General features: G+C 43.8%; 1 protein-coding gene across 1 annotated transcript in view; it reads right to left on the bottom strand.

Moving 5' to 3' along the window:
• Nucleotides 1-818: 818 nt before the first annotated feature.
• Exd2 (exonuclease 3'-5' domain containing 2) overlaps nt 819-14,804 on the bottom strand; it is a 36,645-nt gene continuing 22,659 nt past the window's right edge. Inside the window, exons 5-9 of the mRNA XM_028876135.2 lie at nt 9,154-9,485; nt 7,623-7,729; nt 7,268-7,403; nt 5,093-5,449; nt 819-2,173 (exon numbers count right to left, since the gene is read on the bottom strand). Coding sequence (XP_028731968.1) covers nt 1,957-2,173; nt 5,093-5,449; nt 7,268-7,403; nt 7,623-7,729; nt 9,154-9,485 — 1,149 coding nt within the window. The 3' untranslated portion in view covers nt 819-1,956. The remainder of the gene's footprint in view (nt 2,174-5,092; nt 5,450-7,267; nt 7,404-7,622; nt 7,730-9,153; nt 9,486-14,804) is intronic.

Raw genomic sequence — 14,804 nt, 5'->3', positions numbered from 1 at the left:
CTTTCTCTTCCATGTGCCGCTGGTGCCCTTGCACTGGGCCTCACAGGGGAGCCCACTGGAGAGCCTGCTCTTATAAAGCTATGGAAGTGACTCAAAATTCACTTCAAATATTTGGAAACACAGGTCACAAGTTACATTTAGTGACCACGTGTAAAAGTTGCTTATTTCTCAAGAATGGCTATAAAAACAAATCTATGCACTAGTGCCATCTTGTGGGAAGCCTGGCAAGTACCATGACCAAGAAGCAAGCTGTCTTCCTGTTTCATCTCTGGGCTTTTCAAAAACGTTCTGAGTTCCCCCTGCCAGGAGGTGGGCATTGTGATAATCCACTGTATTAAACACAGATCCCAAAGGAGCTGGTACTAGTCGTTTTTAAGCCCGGGCGGTGGTGGCGCACGCCTTTAATCCCAGCACTCGGGAGGCAGAGCCAGGCGGATCTCTGTGAGTTCGAGACCAGCCTGGGCTACCAAGTGAGTTCCAGGAAAGGCGCAAAGCTACACAGAGAAACCCTGTCTCGAAAAAAACCAAAAAAAAACCAAAAAAAAAAAAAAAAAAAGATGTCTAGTCTTGATCCCAGAAATGTCTGTGAGAGGAGAAGTGGGACTGTAGGGCAGAGGGGCCAGAGTGCAGGACACACACGCATTTGTGGACTGCAAAGCCAGGCCAAGGGCTTGTGGTACAATGTGTGTGGTACATCCATGTGGAAGCGTCACACGATTGCAATGAGGCAGGGATCCTGCCCAGTAAGTGCAACTCCCCCAAGAACACTTGCTGACTTATGACGTCAGAAGAAGAGTTTCCCATTCACAATCAGCAAGCCTTGTGCTTTGAGGTCATTTTATTTATCAATGTCAGATCAGTTATAACCAACTTGGGTACAATTCCAAAATAGAACTCTTGTTGGATTCTGGCCATAAAATTTTTTTCAAGCTTGTTAAGATCTTATAAAATAAGAAAGTTTTCCTAATAGTTTAGAAAAAATACTAATTGCTAATAAATTGATTTCATACTCAAAGTAGTAGTTTAACATTTTGAAAGATGAAACATTACCCTTTTAAACTTCAAATGTATCAGTTAATCTCGGTGTCCCAGGCTCCAGGGGAGGAGAAGTCCTCACCCTGTGACCTGGCCAGATGGCTCTGGGAGGGGATTAAGTGCTACAGAGAGGTCAGTATTGCAAATGGAGTAGAACATGAACACTAAGGGACTGGGCACTGACTCTGAGAAGTGAGGATCCTCAGAAGCAGGACAGGAGGTACCAACAAGTAGACAGCCAGCGGAGAGGCTGAACGACCCAGCAGAGCTCTCCTAGGAACCGGTGTCTACTTGCCAGCCCCACCCAGCTGAAAACTCCTTCCCAGAAAAGGACTTCCCCCGGACAGGGAAGACACACGGGGCAGCAAGCGGGGCTTTGGTCCTGTATGCACAGGTGGGGACATTTTCAAGCATGTAAGATAAATCCAAGTACCAGTTGGGATGGACCCAAACAAATGAATGTGGAGCAAGAAAGATTAAGTCATGAGGTTGAACTGGGAATATGAATCTGACTCTGGTCACTTCAACTCCAGAAGAAAGTTTTCTCCCTGCCCCAGAGAAAGCAACGCAGTGGAGAAGGGAGAGAATCAGACATTTTCCCAGGGCCTGCCAATTCACTCCAGAGAGAAGTCTTCACTTTCCCTCTTAACAGGAAAAGCAGAGAGCGAGAGAATAAAGACCAAGCTCTCCTTGCACACAAAAACAGGAGAGAAAGGAGAAAGAAGAGACTCCTCAATTAAAATTCCAAACCATAGGCTCCCCTTAAAACAGCCTTGCTCCATCAGAAGTACCTGGGTTGGGATAGCTTAGCATTGTGAGCCGGTCACCTGGGCTTCCTTCCACCAATGACATTAAACAGTAGGAGGTAATTTGGACCTTGGCTCCAGCTTCCTGCCTGTCCTGACCTGCAGGGAGCAGCAGTCACGACAGCTGGATGGGAAGGTCGTCGCCGTACTTCCGGAGCAGCTTCTGATGGTTGTGGTCCACTGACCACTGTTGGGGCAGATGCTTAGGCTGCATGGAGTCCAGGAAGTGCTGGCGCCAGCGGCTCTCCAGCCGCATGAGGGAGCGCAGCCCACCCTCGCTGTGCCGCTGTACCACCTTCAGCCCGTGGGGAATATAGCTCTCATTGTATATCCTGCCAAAACATGAAGTTGCAGAAGGTCTGAGCTAAAAAAGCACAGGGCAGATAAGAGACAGACCCCCAAAGACACACTGCTTTAATGTTTTCAAACTATCTTTTCCCTTACATCTTAATATTTAGCATATATGAGGCTCACACTGAAGGCTTTTGGGGTTTTGAGTTACACTGACAGGAAGACCACATACCATCAGCCCTAGAGGGAAACCTACTGCCTGGCTGGTGATGGGTGAGGAATGTTGATCTTGTATTTGCTGGACCAAAGCTACTCAGAAAATAGCTTACTTCTCTGTAAGCTATTAATTATTTATGCTAAACCATACTCAGTATTAAAACAAGGCTGTTAAATCAGCCCACATAGTCTGGCTTCTCAGAACACTGCCAACCCTGGGTGTAAAATTTGAGGTGGTCCACATCTTTAGTGCCTTCTTCCTCACACACACACACACACACCCCAAAAAAGTCAGGCCACATTGGCAGGGAGTGTTTCAGTCACAGTGAGATGTTCCTATGGCTGCTCAGCTGTGCAAATGGTGTACTGCAGAAAATGAACCCCTGCCTAGCCCGCAGCTAGACAGGAAAGCATAAAACTGCTAACACTATGTGAACAGAGCTTCCCTCCATCTCCTCCAAGGGGTAAAGGCCACCTTTCTCAAAAGGGCATTTTGCTCCCAAGCTTCTTTCCCCTCAATATCCATATTCCCAGGCCTCCATCCAAGCCCCCGCCAGATGAGCAACTTTGGGCTCGCTCAATATTTGCAGGGGTTTTATTATTTGCCTCATCAGCTTTGCACTTCTTTTTTCTATCTCGTTTGTTTTTTGAGACATAGGGTGTCTCTATGCAGACCTGCCTGTCCTGGAGCTTGATATGTAAACCAGGCTGGCCTTGAACTCACACAGATCTTCCTGCCTCTGACTCCGGAGTGCTAGCACGCCCAGCCCCATACACTTCCAATCTGTCTCCAAACAACTTGTTCTCAGTCTCAATCTATCATCTAACTCAGGGACCTGCTTATTAAAAACGTCTATGGTCAGCCAGACATGGCAGTGCACACCTTTAATCCCAGGACTTGGGAGGCAAAGGCAAGAGAATCTCTGTGAGTTCTACGACATCAGGACTGCCAGAGCTGTCAGAGAAAACTGTTCTGAGGGGAAAAAAAAAAACCCAAACCTTTGAACAATTAAAAAAGTAAGACATAAGTAAAAAGTCATTAAATTGCTATTAGAAATAACAAGCCAATTTATGTAGTTTATGAGTTTATGAAGTATGAGCTGCATACTTCAGTGTGTCTTTAAGTATTTGTTTAGGATATATTTGCAGGATCTCTGAGCTGTGGTAGATCAGTAGTATGAGTGAAATAAACACCTTTTGAATAAATAAATAAATATTTGCTGCTATAAATAAAGTTTTTACGTTTTTATTATTGATAACAAAACACTGTAGGCAATCAGCCTCATTATCAGAGTTTTATGGGACTCTAATCCTATAGAAAACTGATAGCTGCATAGTAACCCATAATGCTTACTGTTGGAGCCATGTACACGTTCATGCCTCAGGATCATAAACTTCTTTTCTTTTTAATTTACTTTTCTATTATCAGCTTGATATAGTATAAATTCTTATCCTAGTAGTGAAATGTTTCATTGAGGCTTGCTCAGTAATTGAGTAAAACCAAAATCATAAACTTCTTGTTTAGAAACATTGAGGTATGTCGTATTAATTTAACTATGTACTCATAGGGAAGGAGGGGAAATGAGAAAGAAAAGAAGAAAAAAGACTAAATAGCACAGCAGTATGCTCAAAATTCTACCCAGTGGGTCCAGACACCACGTGCAGTAAGACAAGAAATATGAATGAATGCACTGGTCAAAAATCTCACAAATCTAGGTATGAAAGTGAGAGACACAAAACCACACATACTCTACTTCGTGGCAATTCAGAGATTTCAGGGTATTAATTGGCTATTATTTTCATCTTATGTGCTGATTTTAGGATTTACCTCTATAAAAGAATGCATGAGACCTAACTACACCCAACACAATTGGCAAATCTCTCATTAAAAAAAATCATATCTTATTTAGGGGTGTGTGTGTGTGTGTGTGTGTGTGTGTGTGTGTGTGTGTGCGCGCGCGCCATAGAACATGTGTGGAGGTCAGAGAACAACTTTTGAGAATTATTTTGCATTCTTTCAATCTACCACGCAGGTCCTAGGGATCTGAGCAAAGCTATCAGGCTTGCCAGTATGGTGATATTTTATTGTGCTGAAATGTGATTTTATTTGTATGTTAGTAAATAAAGTTGCCTGGAGATCAGAGGTCATAGCCATTAAACAGAAGTCTGACAGTGGTAGCCCACGCCCTTAATCTGATCACATGGCAGGCAGAGTCTCTGTGTGTTCAAGGACACAGCCAAGCATGGTGACACACGTCTTTAATCCCAGTACCAACCATAGAGACCTGGAGGTCTGTATAGACAGGCAGGGATGAGGAAGTCATATGGTTGTGTTTAGAGTCAATGAGAAGGCAGAACAGAAAGGCAATAAAAACACAAGTCACACAGGAAGAAGGTCTCTCTCTCAGGGGAAGAACAACAGTGAATGGTAAGCTAAAGGGAGTCGTGGCTCTTGCTCTGATCTCTTGGGCTTTCACTCTGCATTTGGCTCTGTGTTTCTTATTTACTAAGACCGTCTAGGATTTCATCTACATGGCAGCAAGCACCTTAACCGCTGAGCCACCTCACCATCTCTCATGAAAACAACATTCTCAGGCTGTTTGAGTCAACCCCATGGTACCTTATACAAACAGACACTAGATTACTAAGCACTGGGATTGTGACAAGCATTGTCATGACGCAGTGAAGGCTGCTGTCACTGGGCCATGCCCTGTCCTTTCTCTGATTAGAACAGTAAGCTGTACCTGGTCTCCAGGCTGGCGGCCTCTCGAAGCATCTCCTCTGTAACAATATCCGTGTTATAAAACTCCCTGAGTGCATGCAGCAGCTCTTCTCTCCGATGGGCAGGCAGGCTTTCTGCGTTGAGCAGGGCTCTGGCTCCAGAACGCACTTGCCTACGCTCTAGGTCTTCCAGCAGGCGTAAGCCCTCCTCTGAGCCAATGGGAGCCTGGAACTCCTTGGCCAGCTGCTGCTTCAGATGGTTGTCATAGTAGTTGGAGATGGCATGGCAGGAGGTGCAGAGCAACAGCACATCATGGGAGTTGTGGTCCTTCATCTCGATGGGGAAATGCTTGCGGTACTCGTGTGGAATGATATTTTTCCTGGAACGAGCCCACCCCAAAAGCAGTGCTCATTAGCTTATGAACAGAGCACATCTGGAGCCTGCAGGTGAGCTACTCCGAGTCCGACCTGGGCCTGAACATGACTGGGAAGGCCTGGGCAGCACGACTCAATGGAGGTCAAATGAAGGCAACACTACCCGAGTCACTCTCCGGTCCGTCTGCCTGCCTCATCTACCTGTGCTTCTAGGGTCCTCTCTCCGTAAAATAACTACAGCCTCCCTGCTGTCAGTCTCCAATGGCAGAGGCTAGTAACAATCACCATGTGCCTAGAAAGGAGAGTCTCAGAGAAATGAAATGGTATTGTAAGGGCTTGTCATCCCTCACAGGAACTCTCAAAAAGTCCGGTAGGCTGAGTCAACCTTTATCTGAGGACTCCCTCACTCTGACACCACCTCCTGGCTCACCAAGACTGTCACCATTCTCTAAGTAGAACTAAGTTCTCAGGAAAACCTCTCAGTGGCAACAGTTGTCCCACTTCACAGAGAAATGAGAAATGAGGAAAGGGAATTATTAAAGAGTAGCATGGTGGAACATGCCTGTAATTCCAGCACTTGGAAGGCTAAGTCAGGAGGATAGCCACATTCAAGGATACACAGAAATATTCTGTCTCAGGAGGCAGAGGCAGGTGGATCTCTGAGTTCAAGGCCAGCCTGGTCTACAGAGGGAGTTCTGGGATAGCCAAGACTACACAGAGAAATTCTGTCTTAGAAAAAAAAAAGAAAGGAAGGAAGGAAGGAAGGAAGGAAAGAAGGAAGGAAGGGAGGAAGGAAAGAAGGAAGGAAGGAAGGAAGGAAGGAAGGAAGGAAGGAAGGAAGGAAGGAAGAAAGAAAGAAAGAAAGAAAGAAAGAAAGAAAGAAAGAAAGAAAGAAAGAAAGAAAGAAAGAAAGAAAGAAAGAAAGAAAGAAAGAAAGAAAAAGAAATATTCTGTCTCAAATGAGAAAAGTGATGTCTGAAAGAAATTAAGATTTAAAAAAGAAGAAGAAAATAACAACAACAAAACACACCAGGATTGGTGGGAAGAGGAGAGGGAATGGGGAAGCAAGGAGGGAGGGAAGTTGGGAAGGAAGAAAAAGAAGAGAATTACTGCACAGGGGCCATGGAGAAAGTCCAAGCACAGGTACTCAAGCCCAGTGGTCAGCCTCATGTTCACTGTGGGAACCCTAATGTGAAAGAACAGCCTTGGGAAACTCTATACACAATACTAAGACTCAGAAAGCTCGAGAGCTTCGGGGAGGGATACAGGGGTATAGCTTCACGGTCCCCCTCAAGGGGGACAGAGGCCATTAGAGATGGCCAGGCAGAATGCTGAAGCTGTTAGGGAAGCTGGAACGTTTGTAGAGCTAGGTAGGTCTCTCTGTGTGGTGGTTTGAAAAAAAAAAGGTGCCCAAAGGAAGTGGCACTAATGGGAGGTGTGGACTTGTTGGAATAGGTGTGGCCTTGTTGGAGGAAGTGGGTCACTATAGGGGCGGGCTTAAGGTATTCTACACTCAAGCTATACCCAGTGAGACAGTTCATTTCCTGTTGCCTGCAAGTCAAGATTTAGGACATTTGGCTACTTCTCCAGCACCATAGAGCAACCATGATAATAATGTACTAACTTCTGAAAATGTAAGTTACCCCAATTGAATGTTTTCTTTTCTAAGAGTTGCCTTGGTCACAGTGTCTCTTCACAGCAATAGAAACCCTAAGACACTCTGCCATGTGGGAAAACTTAACCAAGGCATCTTAGGGCTCAACATGGGACTACACAGGCAATTTCCACAGGAGAAAGGTTACTTAGTCTAACACTATACTCACCGGATGTAGGTATCTGTCTTGCCACATACAACACACAGGTTCTCCTTGACCATCAAGTAATAATCTCCTGGGGATTCAGGTCTTCCTGCAGGTTCAAACTGTAGCCTGACCACAAAAGGTTCTTTACTCACCAGCTCTTGGGAAAAAGAAAAGACATGAGTGCTGGGCTGCTCCCACCTCCGCTCCCAGGAAGCACTCTAGCTATTATTATAGTGTGCTCACAGAGAACTCTGGATTACGACTACCTAGTCCCACACATCTCAAGGTCTCTTTGCCTTCCTCCATTCACTCTTTTCCACACCCCACTCACATCAAGACTCTAATTATAGGTGAATATGGCAGATGAGTCTCACACCTCCAATGCCTTTGTCCAGGTACCACTGGGCTTTCCTCCGGTCACAGGTGCACAGGGGCTGTCCATCAGGAGCTTGGAGAAAGCAGTTATCATAGAGAGGTGATTTCCTGCAGGGAAAAGAAATCTCATACTGAAAGCTGTTGGTCAAGCTACCCAAGACCCCCCCACACACTCTCTTCTGAGTGATTCAAACTATTTTCAACGCCAGAATCAAACACACTACATATGGAAAAACAGGCAGGAAACCAGTCAATCCTCACTAGGAAGCCGAGCTACAAATGAACTCTTTTTTTTTTTTTTTTTTTTTTTTTTTTTTTGGTTTTTTGAGACAGGGTTTCTCTGTGTAGCTTTGCACCTTTCCTGGATCTCACTCTGTAGACCAGGCTGGCCTCGAACTCACAAAGATCCGCCTGCCTCTGCCTCCCGAGTGTTGGGATTAAAGGCATGCACCACCACCACCACCACCCAGCTACAAATGAACTCTTAATGTCTCTAGTTTTTACACTTCTGGACTGAAACACTGGTGAGTGATCTGGGAGTTGTTCACAGAGCTCTGCTGTGAATGAAAAGAGGAACAGAGCCGGGCGGCAGTGGCGCACGCCTTTAATCCCAGCACTCAGGAGGCAGAGGCAGGCGGATCTCTGTGAGTTTGAGGCCAGCCTGGTCTCCAAAGCGAGTTCCAGGAAAAGCGCAAAGCTACACAGAGAAACCCTGTCTCGAAAAAACAAAAACAAACAAACAAAAAGAAAACAGGAACAGAGCACCAATGAAGTGCCAAATGAATTAAACAGTAAATAAAACTGTGAAAGTTCAAGATGAAGTAATGGGGGCCATGTGGGTTGATTTCTGGCTCACATGCAATGCTTCCTTCAACTGACTCTTCTCATTCCTAAGGTGCCATGCTCCAGGGATCACACTTCCACTCAAAAGCACTCACTACTTATCCTCCTCAGGAGGTGTCAGTCACACAGGAGACTCACTAGTACACAGTAGAGTCAGCGTGGGGCTGGAAACACTCTAAATGAACAAGAAATCTGAAGCATTTCTCCTGATAAGTATGAGGTCTTCCTGTTATTCATGCTCATAGCATTCTCAATCAAGGGATAAAATTATATCCCCTTTAAATATGTCATTATCACGTATGTGTTTGGGGGAGAGGCACACACATTGTGCTTGTGGAGGTCAGAGGACAACTTTGGGAGTCACCTCTCTCTCCCTACCATGTGGGTCCTGAAGACTGAAGGCAGGTCATTAGGTTTGGCAGCAAATGCCTCTACCCGGCAAGCCATCTCTATGGCCCTTGATCTCTTTTATAGGTAGTTACAGGCCTAAGGTGGTATCATGGTCAGTGACAGAGCTAAGGAAAGTTCTCTTCATTTCTATTCCAACTGACAAATAGAAAAGTTACAGAAGGGGAAAAGAAAAATACACAAATAAAGAGAAGTATAGTCCAACTGTCATTAAAAGCAGGGAAAGGTTCATTAGCCCTAGAGAGTCTCTGCTCTTCATCAGCAGGGATCATATGGGTTACCTGGCAGAATAGCCCACCCCCAGGGGCTTTCTTTTATTCTTCCTGGGGTCTCTCCCTGTGTTGTTGCCTGGCACCATTCCATTGGGCTTAGTCTTCCTGTATCTTGACCTCTGGTGAGATTCCAGTACATCCCCGTTAACCTCTTCACACAACCGGCCGAGTCCCTTGCTTCGGAATGGGATGTCTACCATATCCCTGCATTTCTCCAAGACTTTCCGACAGCTGATTTGGTCACTGTTTCCCTCCTCACAGGAATTTCTATAGAAAGGGTATCCAAGAAGATGGAGAAAGAGAGCCACTGAAATCTGTGCATCCCTGGCAGCATAAGTCACCTGAAGAGAAAAGTCAGAGGTCAGTGGGATGCGGAAGACAAGCCACAGAGCGTACAAAGTCAATTAATTACAAGTGCCTTGGACCACCACTCAGGCTAGCATTTGCTTAGTAGCATAAAACCCTGGATTCAAACAACCCCTACTCTCTCTCAGCATTTTGCTTTTAATCCAGCACTTTGGAAACTGATTCGGGAGGAATGCCTCAAGGCTAAGACCCAATTGAGCTACAGTGTGAGGCTCTATCTCTAATACAAAACCAGACAGAAATAAAAGTCTGCTATGGCAGCTGAATGGATAGTTCAGTCGGTAAAGGGCTTCCTTGTCAGCATGAAGACACAAGTCTGATCCCCAGAAATCATGCAAAAAAGCTGGTATGGTGACATTCGCCTGTAATCCCAGAATTGGAAAAACAGAGATGGACAAATTCCTGGGGCTCCTAAAACTGTCTAGGATTAGTGATATGCCCAGCTTTGTCCTTTTTGAGACAGAATCTGACTATATAAGTTGGAATGGCCTTGAGCTAGAGACATTCCTGACTCTAGTTCCCAAGGGTAATTTCAGAGGTATATGTGTTACATGCCTTGCATTCTAAATAGGTAAATTTTATTATATAGAAATTAATCTTTTTTTTTTTTTTTTTTTTTTTTTTTTTTTTTTTTTTTTGGTTTTTCGAGACAGGGTTTCTCTGTGTAGCTTTGCGCCTTTCCTGGAACTCACTTGGTAGCCCAGGCTGGCCTCGAACTCACAGAGATCCGCCTGGCTCTGCCTCCCGAGTGCTGGGATTAAAGGCGTGCGCCACCACCGCCCGGCAGAAATTAATCTTAATAAAACCATTTCACTTACCACCACTGAATAGGAAAACAAACAAACAACAACAAAAAAAAGTCAAGTTTGGTGGCATATACCTTTAAAATCAGCAAAGACAAGAAGATCTCTGTCAGTTTGAGACTAGCCTGGTCTACATACAATTCCAGGTCAGCTAGGACTACACAGTAAGATCCTGTCTGGAAGAGTAGCTAGTGTTCTTAACCACTGAGCTATCTCTCCAGCTCCTGTGGCTTAAATTTTTACTATTCTGAGGCAGAAAGAAGTAATTTCTCAGCCCTCTTGTGCAGGCAAGTTGATATGTATTTCATTTATTTATTTATTCGTTTATTTTCGAGATAGGGTTTCTCTGTGTAGTGCTGGCTGTCCTGGAACTTGTTCTCTAGACCAGGTTGGCCTCGAACTCACAGAGATCAACCTGCCCCTGCCTCCCGAGTGCTGGGATTAAAGGCATGCACCACCACTGCCCAGCTTTGTTTACTTATTTTTATTTTACTTATGAGTATTTGCCCAAATGTATGTATGTGTGACTGGTGCCCACGGAGGCAAGAGGAGGGTACTGGATCTCCTAGCACAGAGTTAGAATCAAATCGAATCTGGGTTCTCTGGAAGAGCAGCAGTCCTCTCAGCTGCTGGGCCATCTCTCCGGCCCCCGATTCTCTGAAATCTTAACCGTTATGCTTATAGTTAGAAAACACAGCATTGTTAAATATTTTGTTACATTTGTTTATTTATGTGTATGTACAGCTGCATGTGCTAGTGTGTGTGTGTGTGTGTGTGTGTAGAAGTCAAAGGACAACTTGCTGGAGTCAATTCTCTCCTTCTAACAAATGGATCCTAGGGATTGAATTAAGGTTTCCAGGTTTAGTGGCAAGTATTATTATCCACTGAGCCATCTTGCTGGCCCCAATTAAGAATTATTAACTCTCAAAAATAAAGAAGAATTATTTACTAACAATAACTTTTGAAAAGTCTCAATTTCCATAGCAATGAGGATCATAAATTTAGCTTCAACTGTGGCAACAATGAACTTTCCCCACTAACTTTTTATTTTGAAAGTTTTCAAGCCACAGAAAGGCCAAGAGAGCAGCCATTCATAACTGTCAGTAACTGCTTTACGCTCATTTTTATTTATTTTGAGACTAGGTCTCACTATGTAGCCCTGGCTGTCCTGGAGCTTGCTGTGTAGACCAGTATGGCCTCAAACTCACAAAGATCAATTCACATCTGTTTCCTGAGTGCTGGAATTAAAGTTATATACCACCACACCTGGCTTTAATTCTTTATAATACAAATATCACACATTTTTTTGGTAGATGCATATTAAAGTTAAGTTACACTTATGAAGACACTTCACCTTGGGCCAGTGAGAGGGTATCAATGGGTAAAGGTGCTTGCAGCCAAGCCTAACTACCCAAGTTCAATCCCCAGGACCCACATGGTAGGAGAGAACTGACTCCCTCAAGTTGTCCTCTGACCTCCACAAGCACACTGTGCCACCTGGGAACACACACAACAAACACAAATGTAATAAAAAAAGATACTTCACCTCTAAATATGTGAGCATGTGTTTCCTAAGACCAGGGAATTCTCCTGCATAATCCTAACACTTAAGAACTTTAATGCTGGCACAACACAAGAGTATTAGTAGATACATAGCTCTACTGTCTCCAATGGTCCTAATAATATTAGTCTTTTACAAATTAGGATTCCTGATTCAGTATTTAATTAAGTATCATAAATGGTGCTAAGCTCAGTAGACTGCTTGTCTAGTACACACAAGACCCTGGATTCAATCCTCTGTCAGAAAAAAATTATAGTAAGAATCACACATGCTGATACCACTGCCAATAAACTATTTTTTACATGTTATCTTTACTGAGCTCTAAGCCATGTGCCATTCAATACACTCAGGTATTTAGTTAAATTATCTTAGCATCCTGACAGAGCTAAGCAATTACAAAAGAGAATCAATTTCAGGACATTGACCAATCCACAAAGAAAGCTTATATCCTCTAGCAGTTCTCTGTTCCCCACTGAAGCAACCTATTTTGGATGTTTCATGGAAATGGAATCACACACTCTATCATCTCTGTGGCTGGCTTTTCTCACTTAACATAATTCATAGTCTCATATTCATCCATATTCATTCTCTCTATTTCCTGAGTCAGGGTCTCTTTGAAGACCAGCTTGGCCACAAACTGCAGTGAGCCTCCTGTCTCAGCATCCTGATATAGAGACAAGAGACAGACAAACCCCTAAATGAGTCAGATACAGACAAGGAGCCCCCAGCTGAGAAAGTCTCTCGGTTACCATAACATGGGTGCAAACTCCAAGAGCCAAGACTTCCCTGACAGACCTCCAAAACCACTTGTTCCCTGACACACAGCAAGTCAGGTCCTCATCCTCAGTGAGTTCTCCCTAACTGGTCCCCACTTTTCCGCCCAGTTTACAAACCAACTGCAATTACCTTCTTTGCTCTCAGTTCAGAACAGTGACTCCCTTCTGTACACCCCACCCCGTGGCTACCAAGAGTTTCTTTTGCTTTCATTAAATAAATCCTCTATCTTTTGCTCACTCCTAATTGTCTGTGTAGCTCAATCTTGGTCTGGAGACAAGAACCAGACAGGAAAGAAAAATTTCCAACAGTTACATCTGTGAGCCACCATGCCCAGCTTTATGTGATATGATCTATCAATATTTATCCATGTTAAAGCTGGGAAGCTGGTACATGTCTGAAATGCCAGCACTTGGGAGACCAAAGCAAGAGGATCATGAGTTATAGCATTTATCCTTTTTATCTGTTGAATAATATGTCATTGTGCACTTATATTACATTTATTTACTCACCAGCTGATGGATCTTATCAGACTTTTTGTTGTGTTTTGTTTTTGATTTTCAAGACAGGATTTCTCTGTGTAGTCCTTGATGTCCCAGAACTCATTCTGCAGACCAGGCTGGTCTTGAACTCAGGGACCAGCCTGCCTCTCTTGGGATCAAAGGAGTATGCCGCCACACCCAGCTTTTCTTATCAGCTTTTAAGTCTCCTTTTTGTATGTTTTTTTGTGTGATACTAGAAACTGAGTCTAGGCCCAGAGCACATCATGAAATCTACACCCTTAATCCTTATGTCTCCTTCTAAAATATGAATGGACAACCAAGGTTCTAAACATCTGGAAAACACATGAAAGCCAGAAACCAAAACAAGCATTTATGAGAAGGAATTCTGAAGAAAAAGAGGTGATGCAAGACATGGAAGAAAACCGGAAATCCTTACAACTCTATGTAAAGATATGTTGGGATGGTCTTTTTGTGCACTGTGTGAGGATATGTCCTTGCCTTACCTCACCTGCCTAACGCATTTTCTGATTGGTCTAATAATGAACTGAAGGGCCAATAGTTAGGCAGGAGAGGGCAGGTGGGACTTCCTGGGAGAGACAGGAACTCTGGGAAAGAATCATCAGACATATGGTACTGAGGAGAAGTAACAAGCTACATGACAAAATGTAGATTAATATAAATGGGTTAATTCAAGTTTTAAGAGCTAGTTGGGAACAAGCCTAAGCTAAGGCCAAGCTTTCATAATTAATAAGAACTCTCAGTGTCATTATTCAGGAGCTGGTTCCAAAGAAAGACACAATACATTTGCCCCGATACAAAGACATTGCATCCATTAACTAGAAACAAAAAGCTATTTTAACTGTGTGTACTCAGGGCTCAAGAGAAGGGCTGTAGGTAAAAGTATTAGCTGTGCCATCCTGGCTGCTTAAGTTCCAACCTCAGAACCTGTGTAAAAAGCCAGATGCAGGAGCATGAATCTAGTACAGCTACCCCAAGATGGAAGAGACAGGACAACACGAGACTCTGCCTCAAGAAAAAGAAAATTAGAGGATAGATTTGGGGATCCAATAATCCAAAAAGAGTAAGTTCTAAAAACAAGAAAGGAGGGCTGGAGAGATGGCTCAGGGGTTAAGAGCACTGGCTGCTCTTCCACAGGTCCTGAGTTCAATTCCCAGCACCCACATGGTGGCTCACAACCATCTGTAATGAGATCTGGTGCCCTCTTCTGGACTGCAGGCATACATGCAGACAGAATACCGTATACATAATAAATAAATAAATCTTTAAAAAAAAAAAAAAACAACAACAAGAAAGGAGAGTAGGAAATTTTCAAAGAAAATGATCTGAGGATTCTTTCCTGAACTGGAAAACAGGAGCATCCAGACAGAAAGGGTTCACTAAATTCTATCACCGTGAGTCAGACATGGCCTCTACTCATGCTTGCCATCAACATTTCAAACAAGGAAGGACAGAGAACTTCCAGAAAGAACAGTCACACTCTCTAATGTCAGAAGTGAGAACACAAAGAGCAGGGCCTTCAAAGTTCTGAAAGAAAATGGCTTCTGCCCTAAACTGCTAATAGCCACACCACTGGCTAAAAGAGAGAAATCACTTATCCTTTCAGACATGCAGGGTAAGAAAAGGAAAAGACAT

Source organism: Peromyscus leucopus, chromosome 14, assembly GCF_004664715.2.
Source record: "Peromyscus leucopus breed LL Stock chromosome 14, UCI_PerLeu_2.1, whole genome shotgun sequence".
In the NCBI taxonomy this organism is placed as follows: domain Eukaryota; kingdom Metazoa; phylum Chordata; class Mammalia; order Rodentia; family Cricetidae; genus Peromyscus; species Peromyscus leucopus.
This window is presented reverse-complemented; position numbering and strand designations above follow the sequence as displayed.